The sequence below is a fragment of the Manis javanica genome, chromosome 17, assembly GCF_040802235.1.
Source record: "Manis javanica isolate MJ-LG chromosome 17, MJ_LKY, whole genome shotgun sequence".
Taxonomy (NCBI): Eukaryota; Metazoa; Chordata; class Mammalia; order Pholidota; family Manidae; genus Manis; species Manis javanica.
The window spans coordinates 2,127,643-2,149,565 of record NC_133172.1 but is presented as its reverse complement, the minus strand read 5'-3'; the positions used below and the strand labels follow the sequence as shown (position 1 = coordinate 2,149,565).

The following is a 21,923-nucleotide window of genomic DNA, read 5'->3' as shown; positions in this document are numbered from 1 at the left end:
CTGGGGGGGGGGGGGGCCTCCACTGACTAGAACTCAAGAACCACGCAGGGACGATAGGATAGTGCCATTTATTGCCTCCGCACCCCGCCCCAACCGCACCCAGGCCAGGAACAGAGACGGGACCCCGCTCTCTGAGGGGCACTCTTGGAACGGGGCCCAGCTCTGCTCTGGCGCTCCTCCACTACCCCACACCCAGGAGGGGAGGGACCGGGGCGAGGACCTGCGTGGGGCCCGCGGGGCCAAGAGAAAAACTAACGGCGGGCAGAGCCGGGCGGCGGTATAAGAAAACAGAAAGGGCGGAGGCCCCTGACCCGCCCTCCGCGAGGCCCCTCTAAACGGGGGGCCGGCTGCCGTCCACACCTCCGACCAGGAGAAAAGGGGGCGGGGGGTCCGCCGGAGGTCCCAGTGTCTCTCGGTCTCACATTGTCTATCCCGGGCCGGCCAAGAACGCAGGCGGCGGGCGGGGGCAGGGGGCGGGCGTGGCCTGGGCGCCACGGCTCCGAGGACCGCGAGCTCTGTCCGTCTCCGCCCCGGGTCCTGCGCCGTCGTCCCCGCCGGGCCCGAGGGACCCTGCCACCCCGGGCCCCGCCCCTACCGGCCCTCCCCGCCGCGGCACTCGCTGCACCGCCCTCCGGCCGCCTCCGCGTCGTCCACGACCTCCTCGCCGGCCTGGTAGTAGCTCTGTCCGCAGCGGCTGCACACCGACGGCACGCCCACGGCGTGCACCCTCTTGTGTCTCCGCAGCGCCGCGCCCTGCACGAAGCCCTCGCCGCACTCCACACAGATGTGCGCGGGCTCCTCGCCCCCCGCCGCCCCGAGCCCGTCGCCGTGCTGGGCGCGCTGGTGGGCCAGGAGCCCTGCCCCGTGCCCGAAGCCCTTCCCGCACTCTACGCACACGTACGGCTTAGGCGCCGGGGCGCGCCGCGAGCGGGGCCCCGGCGCCTTGGCCCCCGTGCCTGCCATGGCCGCGGCCGCCGCGGCCCCCTCGCCCGGCGCACCCACCACAATGATGCCCTCGCCGTCGCCCACCGGGATGGCGATCTCGCCGTCCGCCGCCGCCCCCGCCTCCTCGGGCGCCTTGGCCCGGCGCACGCTGGCTGCCAGCACCTTGGCCGCCACGCCAGGCCCCGACAGCTCCGGGTGCAGCCGCAGGTGGCGCGCCAGGCTCTTGGGCTGGCTGAAGCCGCGGCCGCAGCGCGGGCACACGAAGGGCTTGAGGCCACTGTGGGAGCGCCGGTGCTTGGCCAGGCTCTTGCTCTGCGTGAAGCTGCGGCCGCAGTCGGGGCAGGCGTAGGGTTTCTCGCCCGTGTGGATGCGCTGGTGCTGCATGAGGTTGGAGCTCCAGCTGAAGCGCTTGCCGCACTCGGAGCAGGCGTAGGGCTTCTCGCCCGTGTGGATGCGCCGGTGCTGCACCAGGTGCGAGCTCTGCGAGAAGGTCTTGCCGCAGTCGGCGCACGCGTTGGGCCGCTCGCCTGTGTGCGTGCGCTGGTGCCGCGTCAGCTTGGACCAGTGGCTGAAGCTCTTGCCGCACTCGTTGCAGATGTAAGGGGCAGGTGGTCGCGGCCGAGGCGGGGGGCCGGCCGGGGGCGCCGACTGGGGCGGGGACAGTTTGGTGGGGGGCCAGCTGGCGACGTCGTCGTCATCCATGATGAGGATGTCCACTGCAAGGCAAGAACGGGGGGGGGGGGGGGAGGAGCAGTCAGAGGGGTGTGGGGGCCCCAGGGGCAGCCACAGCATCCATCAGCCCTGCCACCTGCTCCTTGTGCTACAGGGACACAGGCAGCAGCCTCCTCGGAGCGCAGCTGGGCAGGGCCAGGGCCAAGCTCTCCGCACACACCTGGCCCCAGCTGATGACCCTCCTCTAATCTGTCCCATTTTCCTCCAAGCGATTTTACTAAATGCCCACTGGCCATTACCCACCCACCCCTTAGTCTTCCTTTCCAACCGGCTCCCCTCTAGAACAAGGCCTGGGCCTTGGTACGCACTCCAGAAACATCTGCTGAATCCCTGAAATCTGCAGGAATGTGGGTGAGGAATGGAGATCTAGGGACGACTCCTGGGAAGAAGGGGGCCCCTGAGGCCCAAAGCCCCCGGCTGGGGACAGGAGGTTGGGGGGCACCAGCAGGGAGAGGCGGCAGGGCCAGCCCTGAAAGCAGCACGTGCTGCGGCCACAGTGCAGGGGAAGCAGGCAGTGACGGTGTCACACCTGCCTCCAGTTAGACTGTTCTGGCTGCGACTAGAGAGGAGAGGAAGGTCAATGGGATCACAGGCCTGCCCCCCCCACCTCACGGGGCATTGACAACCCTCACAGAACTCCGCCTCCACCATGTCCGGACCCTGGTCCCGGTATGTTGGGTTCCTGTCTGCCCAGTGCAGATGGTAAAGCAGTACGGGGCCTTGGTCTTGGCATCTACAAACCCAGAACACCCCCAACCCCACAAACCGACTGCCCAACAGGGTCTATCAGACATTTGGCCCACACCTTGCCCTTAGACAGCGTCCCAGGGACGGCGGGCCTCCTCCCCGCCATTTGCCAGCTGAGCCAGGCCTGTGAGCACCTCTGCCCACCTCAGTGTGCTCTCCCTCCCTGGCCCGGGCAGCATGCTGAGGTGGCAGGGTGCCTCCCCTGGCTCCCAAGGAGCCCCACACCCAAGTGCAGCCCCGCCCGGACGCCCCACGCAGCAAGGCAGCCTCTCCACGTGGGACCCTGGGCCAGGAGCATCGCGATCAGGAGGGAGCTGGTAGCGATGCCCCTGCAGCGCCCGCTCCAGACGCGCAAGTCAGAGACCCAGGGGTTGGGGGCCCAGCCCGCAGCTTTAACGAGCCCACGGGTAATGCTGATGCGCCCAATCTGGAGATCCACAACTCCAAGGCAGAGTCCTGGGATGTGAAATCATCTGGAGCACAAGAAAAAAACTGAGGTAGGGGGTCAGAAAGCAGGGGGGCTCCGAGAAGACGGCACGGAGCCCATCAGGGTGTCAACAAGAGGCTGTGGAGTCACCAGCACGTTAGGTAAATGGAGACGGACAAGGGCAAAGGACCCCCTAAGCGGCTGCCTCTAGCTGTGGCTGAGCAGCAGGGGGTCACGAGGGGCTCCCATTCCTTTATACCCTCACCTCCCTGTGCAGCAAGCGGCTGCCTTACATGCCCACCTGGCCAAGCAGGGGCTGGAGGCACAGTGCCTTGTCCAGAATCAAGGAGAGAAATCTAAAGAGCAGCTGGCCGGGCTGACTGGGCTGCACCACCAGAAGCAAGCTGGGGAGCAGGACGGGCCAGTGGGAGCTCTGCCAGGGCCCTCAGGCTACCTGACTTTCCTGCTGTGCCTGGCTTACCACCTCGCTGGGCATTGAACTGTTAAAAGGAGGAGGGTCTAATCACTACGGGAGGAAGGGTTCTTTTCAACCTTAAATTCCTGTGCCTTCCGCAGACCTGCTGCTGACCCTGGAAAGGGAGGAGGGAGGGTCCTGTGCTTTCCCAGCAACGCTGGTTCAGCCACACGCCAAGGCCGAGCCAGCATGCTGAGGTGACGGTGAAGAGCTGACCTCGGGGTCTCTGCCTCCCTCAGAGGGGGTGAGGTGCAGTGCTAAATTTAAAGGGATTCAAGGAATGCGGAGAGGCCAGTGACCAATGCCGAGTGCCCATGCAATGAAATGACAGCCAGCGTTTTCACGAGGCTGACAGTCCCTTCCTTGCAGACAGAGTGTCCCCAGGTGCCAGAGCTGCCCCCATGCAGCGTCCTGCCCCATCACAGACTACCTCCCCACCCAACAGAACCTCTGGGCCCGCCGGGACCGGTTTCATGGACACTGGCCCTTCTGTGTGGAACATGACAGATGCAGACAGCCCCACAAATGGAATTCAGAGCCTAACAGAGCCAGACGGATGCCAGGCCAAGGCACAGGGCCTGGTCACCAGCTGGACCCCCCTGCCTGTCCCAACCGCACAGGCCAAGCCCGGAAGTGAGCACCACCCGGCCCCAGGCAGCGGTCCGCAGCCTTGCATCTCTTCATGGCTCTGCCGCCCACGCGTGCCTCCCCACACGCGTCTGGGCCACCCCTTGTGAGCTCAGCGTGCACTGGGTCTCCTGCTTTTCCTCACAACTCTGCCGCTGAACAGCCCCTCGGCCTGGTTGGCTGCCTGCCAGCGGGGCTCTGCACAAGGGCCGCAGTCCCACATCTGCCGGCTCCCGGGCAGCAGGGGGTCAAACGTTCCTTTCCCAAGCACACGACCCCACGTGTCCTTTTAGGACACCAGCAGCCACTGACACTGAGTGCTGGAGCAATGGGTCATGGAGGGGGCAAAGCAGGGCTGCCTGTGGGCCCTCCCCACTAAGCAGCTGGAGTGATTTCACACTTCCCATCACCTGCTAGGGTGCCCAGCAGTCAATCCCATGTGGCTACGGGGGGTAAATGCGCATTTCCCCTTATTTGCCAAGTTTTCAAGACAAGAACCTGGTCCCATATCACCTCCAAGGAAACCAAACTGTCTTTCTGATCACTATGAATCCACGGATGCAAATGTATTTGGCGGGCTTTGCTTTGCTGCCGCCTTCACAGTTACTGCAGCTAAGTGTCCCCTCTTTAGCCTGGGGACCCTCTTCAAGTGGGCTCCTCTTCTGGGTGGGACACCAGCGGTCTGGACGGCTTCCCCACAGCCCAGCCTACGGAGGGGCTCCTGGTGCACCTGCACGTCCTGCCCCAGACCTGAAAGCACCCATTTTTCCAAGAGGCCCTGGTTTCTCGGTGGGAAATAGTATTTTAGGACAAACCCTGGAGTGATCATCGCTCTGTGCTCATCCTGGTGCTGCCCAGATGCAGCCAACAGCCTCCACCTAGCTGTTCTGTGTCACATCTGATCCCCCTTCCTCCAGGGAGGGGGAGCTGGAACACCCCAAGTCACTCACACGCAGACCCCGCATCAGCCAATTAGGGTCCTGAGAGCAGACAGCAGTCTCCCCTACCCCTCAGGGAGTTCCCGGCAGCCCCCAGCCCGCCTCCCAGGCCCTCCAGCCACCTGGCCTCAGAGGCTCGCCTGCGGAGATTCATGGGGACAGGCCCAGGGACGCCGGACAGCGCTTCGCCCACCCGGAGGTGCCTGCCCATCCCCGCCTTGGGAACCACGGCGTCACCCCCTCTTCCTCCCAACGTGCCCCCAGGATTCACTGCTTGCCTGGAGGACCAAAGTATGTCTTGTTGGTCCAGGTTGATATTCTAAGATTTGTGACTGGCCCTGAACTTTCAATAGCTAACTTCTACATTTTAGAAGCCTTCTCTCAATTTGTAGTTTCTGCCACATTTTCTCTCACATTGCTTTGATTCCTTCTCTAAGGACTCCCCTGACTCCCCCACCCATCTGGGCTGTCTTTGCCTAACCTCAGCATTCTCACTGCTTCCATCTTTATTTCTTGTAGACTGTACAGCGTTCCCCTGCTCATCTCCAGCTTTGCAGGGACAGGTCGTTTTCCCTCCTGAGGCCTGCCAGCCCTCGTTTTGAGGAGACAGCTGGTTTTTCTAACCCTCCGAGGGCAGCGAATGCCTGTGGACTGTCGCACTACCCTGTTCCTGCGTGGGCTAGTTCCCCCACGGCCCCCCGAAAAGCCCTCGTAGGTCCCCCATAGCCCCCCAAACAGCCCTTCCTGGGACCCCGAACAGCCTTTCCTGGGTCCCCCATGGCCCCCCGAACAGCCCTCGTAGGTCCCCCGTGGCCCCCCAAACAGCCCTTCCTGGGTCCCCCATGGTCCCCCAAACAGCCCTCGTAGGTCCCCCGCAGCCCCCCAAACAGCCCCTCCTGGGTCCCCCACAGCTCCCTGAACAGCCCCTCCTGGGTCCCCCGCACAGCCCCTCCTGGGTCCCCCACGGCCCCCCGAACAGCCCCTCCTGGGTTCCTCTTCATCTGTGGAGATACTCTTCTGCCATTTTCTTTTCTATTATAACAGTTTTTCTGGGGGGTTGAAAATACTCAGTGTTGTCCTGTCACTCATGTTCGTGTGTCTGAACTGGTGGAGGCAAGGCTGCAGTGACGCACGTGTGACCGGCTGCCCCAGGCTCCTGGCTGAGGCACCCGCTTCCACCTGTGCCCTCTCCTGCCCTGCTTGCTGTGGCCTAGGGTGGGTTTGCTCTGCGGGGTCCTGCCCTCCCAGGACACTGGACCAGGGTGGGTTCCCCAGCCACTCCAGCCCTCAGACCTTCCAGCCACCCCCAACCCTCACCCCTGGTTTGGACAGAACACCTCCAACTTCAGCTGTTGGCCTCGGGGTGCCCCTCCCCCAGTGAGCACATGCCCGAGAGCCACTGCGCCCTCCTCGCTTCTTTCCCCCCAGCCAGACGCCAATACCACACAGGCCCTTTGTCTGTCCCCATCCAACCGCATTCTGGGCCCACGGGCACCTTTGTGGGCATGCTGTGTGTGGCGCAGGAGCCAGGCCAGCGCCGCCGGGCTCCCAGCAGGGGCTCTGCCGTCATTGTGGGCTCAGAGGCAGCATGTTGGGAGAACTCTCCGGGTGAACCTAAAGCACCTGGAACCTGGGAGCAAGGCCAGGCCTGGGCTGAGTCCAGGACACCAGCGGGCATCTTTCCTGGGGTGGTGGGCGGGGGGGTGCTGCCTCCTCAGCATCAGGATCGTCCGCCTTGCAAATCCCTTCCCTGGGCTGCTTCTCATCCTCAAAGCCCTGTAGCTAAGGCCCCGAGGGAGGCAGGGACTGCCTGGCTCTCCCACCACCACTGCTGACCCCAGGTGGGCCCTGCTCCCACTGACAGCCGGTGAGTCCGTCCTCTCCATGTGCTCCCTCACGAGGGTGCTGTCACCCCAGGCGGCAGGAACGGGTGCGGACAGAGGGGCTGCCACCCACTTCAGACAGCACTTCTGCAGGGGCAGACGAGCCCACCTCTCAGACCACACCTGGGGCCTCGCCCAGCCCATGCCCTCCAGGGAACACCAAGGACAGCCAGTGGCCACCTCCCGCATAACATGTTCCTGACCTGGTGCGAGACCCAAACGGGGGCTGAGGGAGAGAGGCCCTCCCTTCCAGCCAGCCGCTGGCAGTTTCCTGGGAGAACACAGTGGCTGGAGCCGAGGTGCCGGCTCAGGCGGACGTGGGCAGCCAGGGCTGCACAGAGAAGGCCCACAGGGTCCAGAGGTGGTGGCTGGCGACAAAGCAGCTGAATTAACCAACCCTGGGGCCACCCCATCTCTGGCTGGCTGCCCCAGGCCATGAAACATCCTTCCAGCTGAACCACCATTAGCGGGGACCCTGCCAAGCCTTGCTCCCCGGCAGGCCCCTCCTCCAGAGCCAGTCCCCTCGCCTGACACGGCAGCAGCCCCCACCCGAGATGGGACCCTCCAGGAAGATGGGCTTCACCGGAGTGACCTCTGCCACACTCATGAGTCAGGGCTCCCACCTGGCTGGGCCTCTATGGAGGCAATGGCACCGGGCGGGTACACCCAGCACCCCCAACCTGCACTGGAAGGTGACACAGGGACGTCACAGCTGACACACGGAGGGAGCCACTGCAGGAAGAGTAAGGATGAGGGTATGACGTGAGTGCACCCACCCAGGTCGGTGCTGGAGACACAAGCAGCTGGGCGCACCCGAGGAGCCGGGACCTCGCCTACCTTTGAGGAGGCTCGTGCTGGCGGCTGTGGAGGGCTACGGAGGAGCCCGGGTGCAGGGCTGCACAGGAGTCAGTGCAGGTACCACACCTGACCACATCAGGACACGCTGGGAGCAGTGAGGGCCGGGCCGGGCCGGGCCAGCAGTCAGGTATGTGTGGTGAGGGGCCCTGGCCTCCAAGGCCAGCCTGCCATGTGGACTGTCACCCGCCTTCTCCCTGGGGCTCCAGCCAGCTGCTGTCTTGAGAGGTGACTAGACACAGGACAGGAGCCCTCCCCTGTGCTGCCCGCCTCGTCCCAGGGCTAAGCATCTCAGAGCCCAGCCTGGCCCCCCACGCGTCCCCTCAACGGACCCCACGTCTCTCACCCACAGGCCAGAGGGAATCAGACCATGGGAGCTACTGCCAGGCAAAGCCTGCTGCTCCCACCAGGATGTCACCCCGGGACCTCAGGAGGCTCCACACACGGGCAGGCCTATAGTGGGACAGGGCGGCTCCCAAGCACCCAGGCCGCATGGCTAAGCGAGGGGGTGTCCGCGATGCAGGGACACCACTGAGGGATGGCTGGAGCAGAGATTTCCAACAGGTCCCATGAGAAGCCTGTCCTTTTTAAAGGTTTCACTTGAGCTAAGGGATGACTTGCAAGACCAAGCCCCTCCTCAAAGGCGCACACACCTGGGGGCAGCTGGGGACACGCACAGACTTGGCGTCGCGTCAGACGGGACAGCTCTGCAGTTGTTCTGTCGTGGATCCACCCCCATCAGGGGGGTGTGATTTGATGAGTTATAAGAAATATGTATTGGATCATTCATGTGTACTTCCCAAGTATATCTGGTCGGCATCCACAGTTCCTGCAAACACTGCAGCCTTAAAGGTGAAATGAGCGGCTTGTCATGTGAATGGGATTTGGGACCCACCCAGGGGCAGGGGCTGGAGGCTGATCAGCCGATGGCTGATGATCCAGTCACCCAGCTGCGCGATGAGGCCCTCACAAATGCCCAAGCTTTTCACATGCTCTGATCCCGGTTCTCAGTCTGAGAGCTTCCAGGCTTGGGGAACCAGAACGCCTCCACGTGTCACCGAACCAGGCCCCAAGCTCCACCAGGACAGAAGCCCCTTTATGTGGGACCTTGCCCTGTGTCTCTCTCTTCACCTGGCTGTGTACGTGTATCCTTTATAGTATCCCTTATTAAACTGGTAAACTTAAGTGTTTTCCTGAGTTCTGTGAGCCACTCTAGCAAGTTAATCGAACCTAAGGAGCAGGTCGTGGGAACTCCAGTCTGTAGCCGGCAGGTCAGAAGCACAGGAACTGCCCGGGGCTTGCGACCCACATCTGGAGTGGGGGGTGGGGGCAGTCTTGTAGGACGGGGCCCTTAACCTGGGAATCTGGTGCTGTTTCGGGGCAGATGGCATCAGAACTGAGTTCTCCAACACCCTGCTGGTGTTTGAGAATTGCCTGGTATAAAATATGTGTGGGGAGACCCCCCTCCCACATACTTACACACACTAGAATCAGGTCCGGGAACCCGAATGGAATCACACTACTATTACTGCTGGGTATAATATAGCTACTCTTATACATACAGGTAGGGAAGAAATACACCATCGAATTTGGAGTCAGAGACGTTGTAAGGGGGTTTACGGATGTCTGGCATTTTCTTTAAACACTCCAGGGAAAAACAACACAACAGCGAGGCACAAACGGGAGGAAACTGGCAAAGCATCGCTAAGCTGAAGCTGGTTGGTGAAAATGGAGTCATTATGCTGAAATTTCCACAGCAGAACAGATTTAAAATTAATTTTGGGGAGGCTGAAAGGTCAAGGCCCCACAGCAGGGGAGGGGGCAGGGAGCAGGCCAAGGGTGGCGCAGGTGGCCTCTCTAAGGACCGGCCTCCTCCTTCTCTGGTGGGTCTGAGTGACAGGGGGCCGAGGGGCCTGAACCTTTCCCGACTGCCACCGGGACCGGGTCCTCACCACCTTCCTCCTGTACTACCGCGTGCTGGCACGGGGCTGCAAACGGCGCCCGCTCTGTAGTCGAGCTTCATGGGCATGCAGTCGCACCCACTTGGCTCTGTACCGCCCGTGGCTGCCCACGGCCTGCCAGACAGAAAGCCGCTGCCCTCGCGCCATGGACGGGGAGAAGCCTGTGCTGACCCCGTGCCAGCGTGACACCCAGGGCCAGACATCGACAGCATGAAAAAGCCCGTATTCCCTCAGGGCCCTGCACGCAAGCCCCAGGGAGAGGAAGCCGCCTGAATCGGGGCACAGGGCTGGGGGGCCTCAGCCAGCAAACCCCCAGCCCATGTGCTCAAAGATGAGTTTTGTAGTCAACCCAAGTAACACTTTATTAAACAGAATGGGCTGCCAAATTTAAAGTCAAAGATTTCCATTAAAAAACAGATGTCCAGCTTTCTCCCCAAATCAGCACACACCACCCTCTCCCAGGTGTCAGGGTTCATCCCCAGTCCTGTTACATCTGGGGCCCCACTGGCATTTGGGTTTGCCACCCCAGTTTTAGTTTCCTGCCCAAGAGAATCGTGGGGCCACCTTGAAACAGGGCAGAGCTCAGGACGCTGGGGAAGCCAGGGGCCAGGCCGTAACGGATGGCGAGAGGGGCAGTGGGAAGGCGGCCCCAAGCACTCCCAGAGACAGGGAGCTGGAAGGGGAGTCGGAGACTCTCCACGGGCCACAGAGGCCCAGCCAAGGTGAGGCCGACTCACAGTACCCAAGACCCCAGAGCCACAGGCGGGGCAGAGGGAGCCCGGGCCCAGAGGGAGGACGCAGGGTCAGCTTGCACCCGCCCAGGGCCACCTCACCTGGGTTCTCATGACTGGCCATCTGCTGGTCCTCAGAATCCAGCGGCCCCGGGGACCAGGCCTCCTCCCGCAGCTCCATGTCGGGGTCCCTGCTGGAAGGAGGAACAGAGGACAGAGTTGACAAGACGCCAGGCTGAAGGGGGGCTGCAGAGCACCGGCACCACATCACCCACCCGGCCCTGGCACACAGAAGGCACGTGGCGTGGGGTCTGGGTCACAAGGCCACAGACCTGGAGGAGCAAGAAGCACATGGGCGGCAGCCACCAGCCAGGGCTCACGTCCCAGCCCCACGACTGACTGGCTGGGGCCGAGGGAGACCCCTCCATGCCTCGGTTTCCTGAGCAAGGGCTACCCACACCACAGACACGGCAGATAGAGCACAGAGGAGCTGTCACCCAGGGCAACGGCTCCTAAATCCACCTCCCAACCACAGGGCAGGGGGCTGCCTGTTCCAGGCCCTCCCAAAACCTCTCTTTACATCACACACCATAAACCCACCATGCACCGGTGAGGTGGGCGCCGTGAGCACCCTGGGGACCTGAGGAGCACATCGGAGGCCTCTAAATGCCTGCGAGTCAAGCCAGACTCCACACTGAACCTGGGAAAACAGAGAGCTGACCCCCAAAGCATCTGACAGGTGGGCAGCCAGACAGCCCACATCTGGGGACAGGGAGACAGCACCAGCCACACAGGGTCAAGGGGCAGCAGGGCTCCCCAGCCCCAGCCACCACTCAGGCCTGTCTCTGGGACCTGCCAGTCCCGGACATCTTGGACACGGGATCACACAACACCCAGTCCCTCGTCCGGCTTCTCCCATGGGCACCTTGCTTTCACCACGCAGCACCTGCAGATGACTTCCCTGTGTGGTGGCTGAGCTCTGCTCATGGTTCATTGGCGGACGGCATCTGCGGCGTTTCCACTGTGTGGCTGAGATGACGAAGCCGCATGAGCACGGAGTATAGGCCACGCTAAAGCCCGGCCTCTGGGCCCTTCCCAAGTCCCCACCCCTTTTCTGGCCTCGAGGGTCAGGCCACGGGGGGCAGTGCCTCTGGCAGGCTGGCCCTGGGGCTCCCAGCCCAGCCCTAATCTTCCGGTGGTGGGCAAAGCCCTCTGGGAGGCACTGCGGAGGCTGCACCACACAAGGGGCCAAACCCAGGCGGGAATAGCAGGGCTGAGAGCTGACGGCAGACCCCATGGCTCCAAGCCCGCTGAGACCCACCACTTGGTTCCTGACCCGGCCCAGCCGGCCAGAGCCCTATTTCCAAGTCACACAGAGAACTGCTCCCGCATTCGGGTTACCAGGACCCCAAGACTGGGGACCCCTGCCCGGCCCACAGAGCTCCAGACAGGCGCCCGGTCTTGCCACTGCCTGCCGCACACCCTGGGGCCCCAGCACACACAGAGGCAGGGTCACCAAGGAGCAGGGCTGGTGTGGCTGCAGAGCACCTGCTGTCACCCACAAGCCACCCCAACACCCAACAAATCATCACAAGGACCCCAGGGCCAATCCAAGGGCAGGGTAAGTCTGAGAGCACCTGGGAGGGGACACCAAGAGGGATGAGAGGTGGCTGCACAGAGGCGTGGCTGAAATCTGCCGAATGGGGGCTGGACACCAGTGGGAAGGGCAGGAGGCCGCCGCCCAGCAGCCAGCTGGCTCCCCGCTGCAAGGCCCTGAACGAGGCCAGAGAGAGCCCACGGCTGAGCACCGGCTGCTGCAGACCCAGGGGCCGTGGCCTCTCCCTCCATAGAATGGGGGCAGCAGGTGGCCCCCGCAGGATGTTGGGCATAAAGCAGGGCACTCACACTCTTGTCTGACACCCCGTCTCTCGGCCTTACGGGAAGACCAGACAAGACAGCAGGTCCTCTAGGGCTGGCTGTGAGCTACCCACATGCCGCTCAACCCTGCCCTCCCTGCGTCCCTGTCACCCCCATGCCCGCAGACACGGGGTCTTCCCCGAGGCCAGGCATTGCTCCAGCACTGGAGAACATCTTGGGGAGCAGGCCCCATGCCCCCTGGGGAGGTCTCTGCCAGAGGCAGGTACCGAACAAGGGCATGAATGAAAACGGTGATTTCAGAGGGAGGGGAAGGGCAGCTCCGTCGGGAGGTCTGGGGTGCATCTCCGAGGAGGCACCACAGAAGCCCCTGAATGAGCAGGGAAGGGAGGGGCAGGGGCAGCAGGCAGGGGGTGCAAAGGTCCGGAGGCAGGCAGATCCCGGACACGCCAGGGCACACCGGGATGCCCAAGGAGGAAGGCTGCAGGTGGAGGGGGTGGATTCTGCTGCAGGGCCCGGGGGCCTGCAGCCGTCTGAAGGCGGGGCTCCCCTGCTTTGGGCACCATCACACTTGCTCAGAGGTGCGGAAACGGGCTCAGGTGGGCCAGGTCCTGGGTGGCCCCTGGAGCGGCAGCAACGGCAGGGCTGTAGGATCCACTCAGCGCGGCCCTGCCAGGCTCAGGGAGACTCCCAGGAGAACCGCAGCAGGGGTGGCAGGGCGAACCCCACAGGGCCAGCCCTGCCTGCTACCCCAGGACCCCTGGGACCGTGGAGGGAGGCGATCACAGCAAAATTCCGGTGGGAGCCAGCGTGAGTAAGCCATGTGGAGCAATGATGCCAGGGACAGTGGCCACCTCTGCTCTAACAGAACGAGGGGCTTTACCCCTCGTGCGTGTCTTCATTTCCCAATTCTAACAGTGACAGGTGCTTACTTAATACAGGGAAATGACCAAAAGTCAGCCTTTTTTGATGGCTGTAAGAGCTCAACCACGATGGGAAAATTGCTGTTAAGGTGGCAGGGCAGATACCTAAGAATCGTTCGGGTCACACCCAAAAACATGAAAACCCAGGAACACCCACACACGGTGGGCAAGCAAACAGCACAGGGGCAGTGAACAGCCTAGAGAGTCGCAAATGACAGTCACCCAGGCCAGCGATCCCGCGGCCGGGGACACACCCCAGAGCAGTAACCCACGCCACACCTGGGCTGAGCTCTTCACACGGCCAGACTGGAGGCGACACCAAGTGTGGCCGGTGATGCTGGGCTGAGGGTGGCAGAGGGCAAGTCTGCAGGCACGGCAGGGCTGCTCACAGTAAGGGCTTTGGGGTGACAGAGACATTCTGGAATAGATAGTGGTGACAGCTGCACGACTTTGCGAACAGGTTAAAAACCACTGCATCAAACACATTAAGTAAGCACATTTTACAGTAGGTGACATCTTAATAATAAAAAACAAACAAACTTTAAAAAACTGTGTGGGGCCCTGTGTCAACACTATAATCCCTAAAAATGCCTAAGAAAAATAAAGAGAGGCCCCAGGGCTGGGGCAGCGGGGGAGAGCCTTGTCTTCCTGGGGGTCTGCCACAGGGTTAGCGTGCGGCCACTCGGCAGCAACCAGGGCAGCAGGGACTTCCCAGCCTGGGCCCCCGCCTTAGGCCGCTTCCTGCGGTGAGAAGGCAGGCCCTGGCAGGCCTGGCCAGGCAGCGGGTCGAGGAAGTGACTTTTCAAGGTGACAGTTTCCCTGGGCCAGATGACGCTTCCGATACTCCACAGGTGGTCCCCCAGGACCGGGCAGCAAGGGAACCAAGACGGAAGCACTGGAGACAGGACACTGGCGAGGTGGGAGGGGCCGGGAAGGCGTCCAGGGAGGCCACACTGCCACCCCATTACCTCCAGCTCAAGGCACTCAGGCACGGCAGGCCCATGAGGGCACCGTGACCCCCTCCACAGCAGGAAGCAAGGCATGGACCTCCACCAGGAGCCCAGCCTGGGGGGGTCAACGGGACATACGTCGCTGGGCCCAGCCCCTCACCGTGCAGCCCCGTGTGAGAGCCCTGGCCCTGCCACCTTCTTTGGCCCGCTGCTCTGGTGAGGGCCCACGTCCCGTCCCAACTGGAATCCCTGAAAGAGCAGGAAAGTCTCAGCTCCCAGTGGATGGCTAAAGAGGCCCCCCGTGGAACAGGGAGGGAAGGGAAGGGTATTGCCCTCCACCCGGGACGGGTTTATCTCACAGGCTTAAAGGGTCACGTGAGGTGACATCTAAGCACCTATGTTACAGCCTGGATTTTACTCGGTATCTAAAGCCGAAAGTATTTACTCCGTGGCCTGATAAGTAAAACGTTACCCAACCCTGATAAAGGAATGAGGGTGCTGAGAGTTAGCCCCAAGTTGGGGGGCCAGGTCCAGGCCGAGGGCCTGACAGGAAAGGGCAGGAGGGTCTGCAGGAGGGAAGGAGGGGAGACGAGGGACCAGCAGGGCCGGACCATGGAAGTCAGGGCTCCGCAGTCACGGTCCTGACACCACTGCGCGGTCTGCATTTGGTCTCCAGTCACGTCTTCTGTCCCCAGGGCAGAGGCCCAACTCCAGCAGAGCTCCAGCTTCTGAGAGATGGGTGTGAGCCTCCTGCAATGGCTCCAGCCGGCACAGGGCACACTTGGCAGCCTCTGCGCGAGCAAAGGGGGGCCGTCACCCTCCAGGCAGACTTCAGACAGACCTGCTGGCGAGGTCGGCTGCGTGAAGCCTGTACATGCCTGGGCCCTGGGGCCTCTGCTCTGCTGTGGCCCTGCTCAAGGGGCTGGTCCCTGCACGTGGGGACCAGCAGCTCCGCCCCCCAGCCAGGAGGAGAGCAGACAATGCACAGGGGTCCCGGGGTGTCAACGGCGCTGGAGAGGAGCCGGCCCCTTCCTGTCCTGCTCACCCACCCCTCGTGGGCTCACCCCAGAGCTGCTGCGCCTCCAGTCCAGCTCCCTCAGGCCCTGGGGGCTGCAGCCCCTCCCGGCTGTGGCGGTGCGCACAGGAGCCTCCTGCTCGTGGCCTCTGGCAGCCCCTGACCAGGCTCTGGCAATGCAACACCCTGAGGCTGATATGGTGGGTCCTGCCTGCCTCACCTCACCTACCGCCTCTCTGGGACCTCACCCTGTTCTGACCTCCCCTCCCTCTGCAAAGATGAAGGCAGCACCCCCCAGCTGGGCCCCTGAGGGACCCCACTAACGCACTCACTGCGCGGGCTGCCAGCCCAGCAGCTATTAAGCTCCTAACAAATCATTGTCATTGTTGTCATCAGATTCTGCCCACCTCCTCTGGATGCCGGCCCACCAATTATCACCTTTCTTCGGCTGCCACCCTCGCCTCCTCCGGGCCCTGCAGCCAGCAGCCAGCTCACTGATGGGGGCTCTCACCGGCTCTCCTGCTGGAAAACGGCTGCCCTCCCGGTCCCCTGCCCAGAGACTGCCCCTCCTGCACCTCTGCCCCAGGCCCTCCCAGGAGGCCGCCGTCTCCCCTCCCTCAGAGCAGAGCTGGGACCGGCAGCCCCTCCGACCACCCAGGCTTCATTCTCTAACTGCTCCCCCCAGACTTTTTGCCACCAAATTGGTGGCTGCCTCTTGACCCTGATGGTCCCCCCACCACGGCAACCAGGCAAGTCTCTGGTGGGGCTCGCCCCCTCCTCCCACTGCCCTGAGGCTGTGGTCCCTCCACAAAGTCCATCCCCACCCGACAGACCAGCTCATCTTAAATCATCAGCTCAAATGACCCAGCTACGGACAGGCGAAGGAGCGGCGCGGGGCAGAGCTCTCGGAGACAGGCCAAGGGCTGGCAGGCCTGTGACAGGCTGCTCCGCATCGCTCCCTGTCACGGAAACACACGGCAGAGCCACCACGACGGCCTGGGGCCTGGGCCCAACCACCTGGCACTACACGGAGGAAAACAGAACATGGTAGGCATTGGCCGCATGAGGAAATCGAGACCCTGGAGCGTGGCTGGCGGGATGGCGGCAGACACTGGCAGTCCTCAGAGGGTGGGCAGAGTTTCAGCTGTGGAAACGTGCATCCCCATGGAAACCTGCACATGGGTGTTCAGAGGAGCCAGACCCCGGCCTGGGGACAGGTGGGTGGCCGTAGCCATACATACTGGTCCAGCCTGACCACGGACCGCTGCCCAGCTGCGAGGGCAAGCGCTGCAGTGCTCAGGACACAGGAGCCTTGCAGACCCCCACTGTGAGGAGGCCGGAGCCCCCTGGGGGCAGCTCCCCGTGAGAACACCCAGGACAGCGGATCTGGACAGAACAGACCGGGGGCTCCCAGGGCTGGAGGGCGCTGGCTCCACCACCTTCCAGAGGGCCAAGGTGTCCCGATGTGGCCCCACAAGGGCAGCACCACACCTGCATGCCCCGAAGCCCTCACGGAGGGGCAGGGGCAGGCATCTGCTGTGGGAGCCATGCCTGAAGACACTGCTGCTGTTCTGAAGGCAGCTCAGGCGCACGGCTGCCCCACCCGGACCCCCACTCGAGGTCCCTCCCTCCTGGCCCACAGCCCCCACCCAGGGCTTCCTGCCCTCGCCTCTGCCGCCAGGCTTGGCCCATCTAGAAAGCCTGCCCAGCCCTCCACCTGTCGCCGGCTCACCGTTCCACAGTCTGCTCCAACGTAACCCCGGCCTCCCAGGTCACACGGGGCCGACCAGCTCCAAGCCTGGACTCTGCTCTCTCACCTCCATCCTCAGGGCCCGCATCTGCCCTGCACACAAGCTCCCTGCAGGCAAGACTGGCACACAGCCCACCAGCCTCCTCCTGCCCCCACCCTTCCTCACCCAGCTGGGGCCCTCGGCTGCTGCCAAATCCTCGGCGCTCCTAACCCACCCCACCCCTTTCCCGAGAGGCTCTGCCCTTCGCTGCCAGCCTGAAGCCCAGCTCTGTGCCCACCCTCCCTCCTCCGGCCCTTCACCCCTCCCTCCCTCTCTCTCCTTCCTCCCTGTCCCCTGATTACACTGCCCACAGGTTAAGTCTGCCCCATGCTTTACGGTCTCTACCCTCCTAGACAGACTACCCTGCAGCTTCTCACCTGGCCTCCCAGGACTCTCCCTCGGCTGCTCAAGCCCCTGCTGTCGGTCCATCCCTTGTTCTCAGGTTCTGCAACAACCAGCCTCCTCAGGGACCCAGGCCAGCAGCAGAGGCCAGGCCAATAAGAATAACAAGAGGTCCAAGCAGACATGCGGTAGCCCCAGTCCCCACTCCCCACTTACGCCACATGAGAGAGAAGTTTCTAGAATTCCTAGAACTTGGACCTACCACCCTTAAAGGGCAGCCCCCCACCCTGGCCACCAGCTACCACCCAGCATCTAAACTTCAGAAACATCAATGAACATTTCTGATCCTTAAATGTTGGTAACTGAAAACTGTTTAAACAAAATTACTCCCCAAACCAAAGAAAAACACCTATGGGCCATCTTCTGCCAGTCCTCAGTTGGGCCACCAGGCCGACTTCCCATCCTCTGGGTGGGTGTGGACACTTCCTCCCACCCGCCTGCCCCTCCCTGTAGATCGGCAGCCACGGCAGAGGAAGCAGCACCTCCCCCAGGAAGCCTCCCTAGCATCTCCCTGCCCTGGCCTCGACTGTCCTCTCTTGTCAACTACCAGGTCGCATTCATCAAGCACAGACCACACTGCAGATACTGGGCTCGGGTGCTGTGGGTGCCTAAGCCCACACCCCACACAGTGACAGATGGGATCTCTCCAGGAGGCTGCAGAGGTCAGCATCAGCCCCACCACCCACAGCCGCGAGATCCTAGCCAGGCGCTTCCCAGCTCTGCCTACTGCTTCTCCAGGGTCAGCGTCTACATGTGAGCGCTAGACGAGGAGGCCTGGTAAGCACCGGTTCAGACAAGCTCAGTGGCTAACCCGACGTGTACCGCCACAAAGCACGAGCCCACCTAACTGGGTGGGCCGGCTCCAGGGGGATTTTCCCTCTCAGGACACTAGCATCTATTCCTTCACCTCCGGGAAGACTCCTATAACCCAGGGGATCAACCCAGGGGATCTCCCGGTGGTCCATGCCCACAGTCAGTGTGACTATAGCTCGGGGAGGGTGGTGACTAGTTCCCAGCACAGGCCTCACAGTGGCCCCCTGGATCTGTGACTCTGGCCAGGCCAGGACCCCGTCTGATGCATCTCTGGGACCCCACACAGTCCATTAGGCCACATGGGATTTCCCCTGGACACGAGAGAAAAACCAGTGTTCCTTCAGCCCCAAGGCCAGGCAGACAGAGCTGGGGAGACCCACTAGGAGTGCCCAGGTCTCAGAGCCCCAGGGTCCTGTCCACCACCCTGGATGGCTGCTCAGTGGCTGTCAGGGCACAGCTCTATGCTCCTGCAACAGGATCACTGATGCTTTTACTGTGACAGCCTATACTCCCCCACCCACCTCAAGGGGTACTGGAGGCCCATGATCCCCTGGATCTCGGCACATACCTGTCCCAGACACGCGTGAGTGTCACACCCGAAATGAGGGTCCAGGTCTTAAGAGTCCCGAGCCAGTCACAAACATCTGAATTGTGACAGTTCCCCAGTGGAGGGGGAGCCCAGAGTCCCTGACCCAGCAGCTGACACCAGAGGCCCTCAGAACAGCCTCTGTCTCCCCCAGGACACAACCTCAGCCAAAGGAAGTAAGCTGAGAGGGGGCAGGGCATCATGTCATCAGGGGCCAAGCTCAGGAATCACACGCAGACCTGTGCTCTGATGTGGCCATAGCACCTGGGGCTTGGGCCAGTCGCCTGAAGTTGGGGAGACCACCTCAAACCCCAACCCCAGAGGCTTAGTAAGTACCAGGCACAGGACCAACCCAGCACTCTGCCAGTGAGGGTAATCTTATTCACAGTCTCTGTCTAGCAGGAGACCAGGCCCAAGCTGACTCCCAGTGCTCAGCATCTTAGCAGGCAGAGGCCTCAGCCAGCACCATATGGTGACCGAGCAAGGTCACGGGTCTTGAGGCACGGCTAGCACTGGTGCCCCGAGAGCTGTGAGCCCAGCAGTGACCAGAGCCCCCAGGTAGCCCACTGTTGCCATCACCTGCACAGAGCTCACTACTGTCCCTATAGTCCCTGGGCCTTCTTGGCCAATTTCTTCATCCAGACCTGGGTCATACACCTCCCCTGAGCATCATTCCCTGGCCCAAAGGCCTTCCCTCTGGGGTCCTAAGTTTCCAGGGGCTGTTCTGCAAGTCCCCCAGGCCCCCATCTGGTGCTTCTGTGCCCACAGGTCTCCAAGCTGCTGTCACACAGGAAATGCACCCTGGTGACCAAGTTCGGGTCTGGCCCCTGGGATCCTCAAGAAACATGCTGAGTGACCCTCCTCCCCACCCACAACACTGTGCCAATATGGTGGCATCCCTGTGCCACACGGGGCCGGGTATGTGCAGCAGCCACGATGCACCAGGCTTTTCCAGGAATGCCAGGCTGTGTTCTCCATCTTAGGGTACTGAGAATTAAACAGCCTGGCAAAGGGGAAGTGACAAGTCCAAGGTCATGGGGCTGCAGGAGCCAGAGCCCAGACCTGGCCAGTAACACTAGGCTCCAAAGCCCTTTGCACAGTTTACGCCCACCTATCTGAGGGTGGCTCTGGCTCTAAAAGGAAAGCATTCAGAGCCTTCCCACCAAGGCAGCAGCCCTATCACCAAGGCAGAAACTAAGAGATTAAAGCTGCTTGTGCTGTAAGGTCATTAAGGTGAGTGTAGAGCTCGGATTGGAGCCCGGGTCTGTCTGACCCCAAAGCTCTTGGTGCTCTTCTGGGCCAGGCTTGGTGCTCAATTCTTCCCTTCTTCGGCAGTTCAGCTCTGCAGGGAGAGGCTTAGATCTGGAAGGCTTCCAGGACGAAAAGGACTAAGAAATGAAATAACACCAGTAGGAATCTGATCCGGGCGTTCTGGAGGTTGGGGGAGGGACAGCAGGACCAGAGGGGACTGCAGCAGAAGCAGGCAGGTGAATGCCGGCAGGATTTGGCCAAAGGAGATTAGTCCTTGAGAGGAGATAAGCCAGAATCCCAGAACAGACACCAGATCGGACTCCCAACTGGATCCTCAGCATTGTCCAACTGGGGGCCTGGCACCCAGAAACTCCAGGAACACATATCACTACCTCGCTAAAACCCTGACAGCCCCTCTGCACTGGGCTGGGTCAGGGTGCCTTCACTGGGCCTGCACAGCCGCCTGGACCTCTGTCAGGGCTCGGTTCCCTGAGTAGGGACTCTTGTGTCCAGGTCTGGGTCTCTGGCCGCCGGCCCCACGACCTTGTTCATCGACCGGTCTCCGGTGCCCAGCCCTACTACACTCGGCCCTGGAAGAGCCTCTGTCCACACTAGCCACGGGCTTTCACGTCTGTGGGCCACTTTCCTGTCTGATGACACTGTCCTGAACTTGCCTGAGCCCGCGAGGCCAGTGGCTCTCATCTCCACGAACCGGGACGTTCCCCTTTACGACCAGGACTGGGAGTGGGCATAAAGGGCGCGGCCTGGCTGGGTCACCAGGGACCGTCCCCCCCCTGCCCCGCTGGCCACGCGGTGCCTGACCTTGGCCCAGACACTTCCCCTCGGACGCACGCGCTTCCTGCTCGCCGCCGCGCTGGGGCGAATGAATGAGCCTCCCGCGGCCAGAATGCCCGCAGTCACCGGTCTGATCAAAGGCCGCGCGGCCCGCCAGGGACAGCTACTGGATCCAGCTCTTTTGGAAAGGGGAAGGGGTGGGAGCCGGACCGATAGGAACCCCGGGCCCCGCTTCCGGTCAGGACGCCTTGACCCGGGCGGCCTTTCCCCGGCCCGGGCCTCGACTTCCCCAGGGATTGCCACCACTTCCGGCCCCGACCCCAGACGGCTGCAGCCCCGCCCCGAGCCCTCGGCCCGAGCCACCCGTGCGGCGCACGCGCGTTCTTCCGCCCCCAGCGCGGCCCCGCCCGCGTCACCGGCCGCGCGCGTACTCACGCCCCCCAACCCCCATCCCACCCCCGGCGCGCGCACGCGCACTCGCCGCCCAGTCGCGCTCGCCCGCCCGCCCCCCGCCCTCCCGCAGCCCGACGCTCCCGGCGCGCGCCCGCCCGGCTCCGGGCGCTCGCCTCCCGCCCCCGCGCCCTCCCCTCACCTCCTCGGTCCCGGGGCCGCCGCGCCGCACTCCTCCTCCTCTCCTCCCTCGCGGATGGTGGCAACGGCGGCAGCGGCGACTCAGACCCTGGGGTCAGGGGGACGGGCGCCCAGGCCGGAAGTGACCTTCCCGGCCGCTTCCGCCCGCGCCGCTCCCCCTCCTCTCTCCACCCCCCCCTCCGGCCTCCACCCCGTCCTCGCCGCTCTAGGACGGTGATCCCGGAGACCCCTTAGTCATCGCCCCCGAGCTCTATGGTGCGGGAGAGCCACTTCCGGACGCATCTAGGACACGGGTCCTCCGTCCACGCTCTATGGCGCCGCGCGCGGAGGGGCTTCGGGCCCCGCCCCCTTCAAGACAGGCGGCGCGAGCTCGGCCCGTTAGGCGACTTCCTGGTGTCTGGGGGGGCGCCCCCCCTCCCGCACCGGGCCTCGCGCCTGCGCGTTCCGCCCCGCGCGCCTGCGGCGGGCGGCGGGCGGGAGCGCGGCCGGCCTCTCGTGCTGCCGCGGGTCCTCCGGCCGTCTCTATCGTCCTAACCCCTTCCCCGCTGGTGCGCCTCGGCCGGCGGGCGCCCGCACCTCTCCGACCAGGTCTGCGTCCTAGCCTCGGCCTC

General features: G+C 63.1%; 1 protein-coding gene across 3 annotated transcripts; it reads right to left on the bottom strand.

The window, feature by feature from the left end:
• Positions 1–52: 52 nt before the first annotated feature.
• Positions 53–21,696, bottom strand: ZNF787 (zinc finger protein 787). 3 transcript variants are annotated; one of them, XM_073226772.1, is made up of 3 exons: positions 21,314–21,696; positions 10,424–10,512; positions 53–1,661 (listed from the first exon to the last, which is right to left on the bottom strand). In XM_073226772.1, the coding sequence occupies exons 2-3, from the start codon at positions 10,500–10,502 to the stop codon at positions 592–594; spliced, it is 1,149 nt and encodes a 382-aa protein (XP_073082873.1). In that variant the 5' UTR covers positions 10,503–10,512; positions 21,314–21,696; the 3' UTR covers positions 53–591. The 3 variants fall into 3 exon arrangements, with proteins under 3 accessions (XP_073082873.1, XP_073082872.1, XP_073082874.1); XM_073226771.1 differs by having other exon boundaries at positions 10,424–10,515; positions 21,314–21,691; XM_073226773.1 differs by lacking the exon at positions 21,314–21,696 and adding an exon at positions 20,749–21,037 and having other exon boundaries at positions 10,424–10,515.
• Positions 21,697–21,923: the final 227 nt, after the last annotated feature.

Excerpts from the sequence above, each read along its gene's own strand:
- ZNF787 (XM_073226772.1), bottom strand. The coding sequence starts at position 10,502 with ATGGAGCTGCGGGAGGAGGCCTGGTCCCCGGGGCCGCTGGATTCTGAG. Across the intron at positions 1,662-10,423 it reads GGCCAGTCATGAGAACCCAG|TGGACATCCTCATCATGGAT; the intron begins GTGAGGTGGCCC and ends CTTGCCTTGCAG.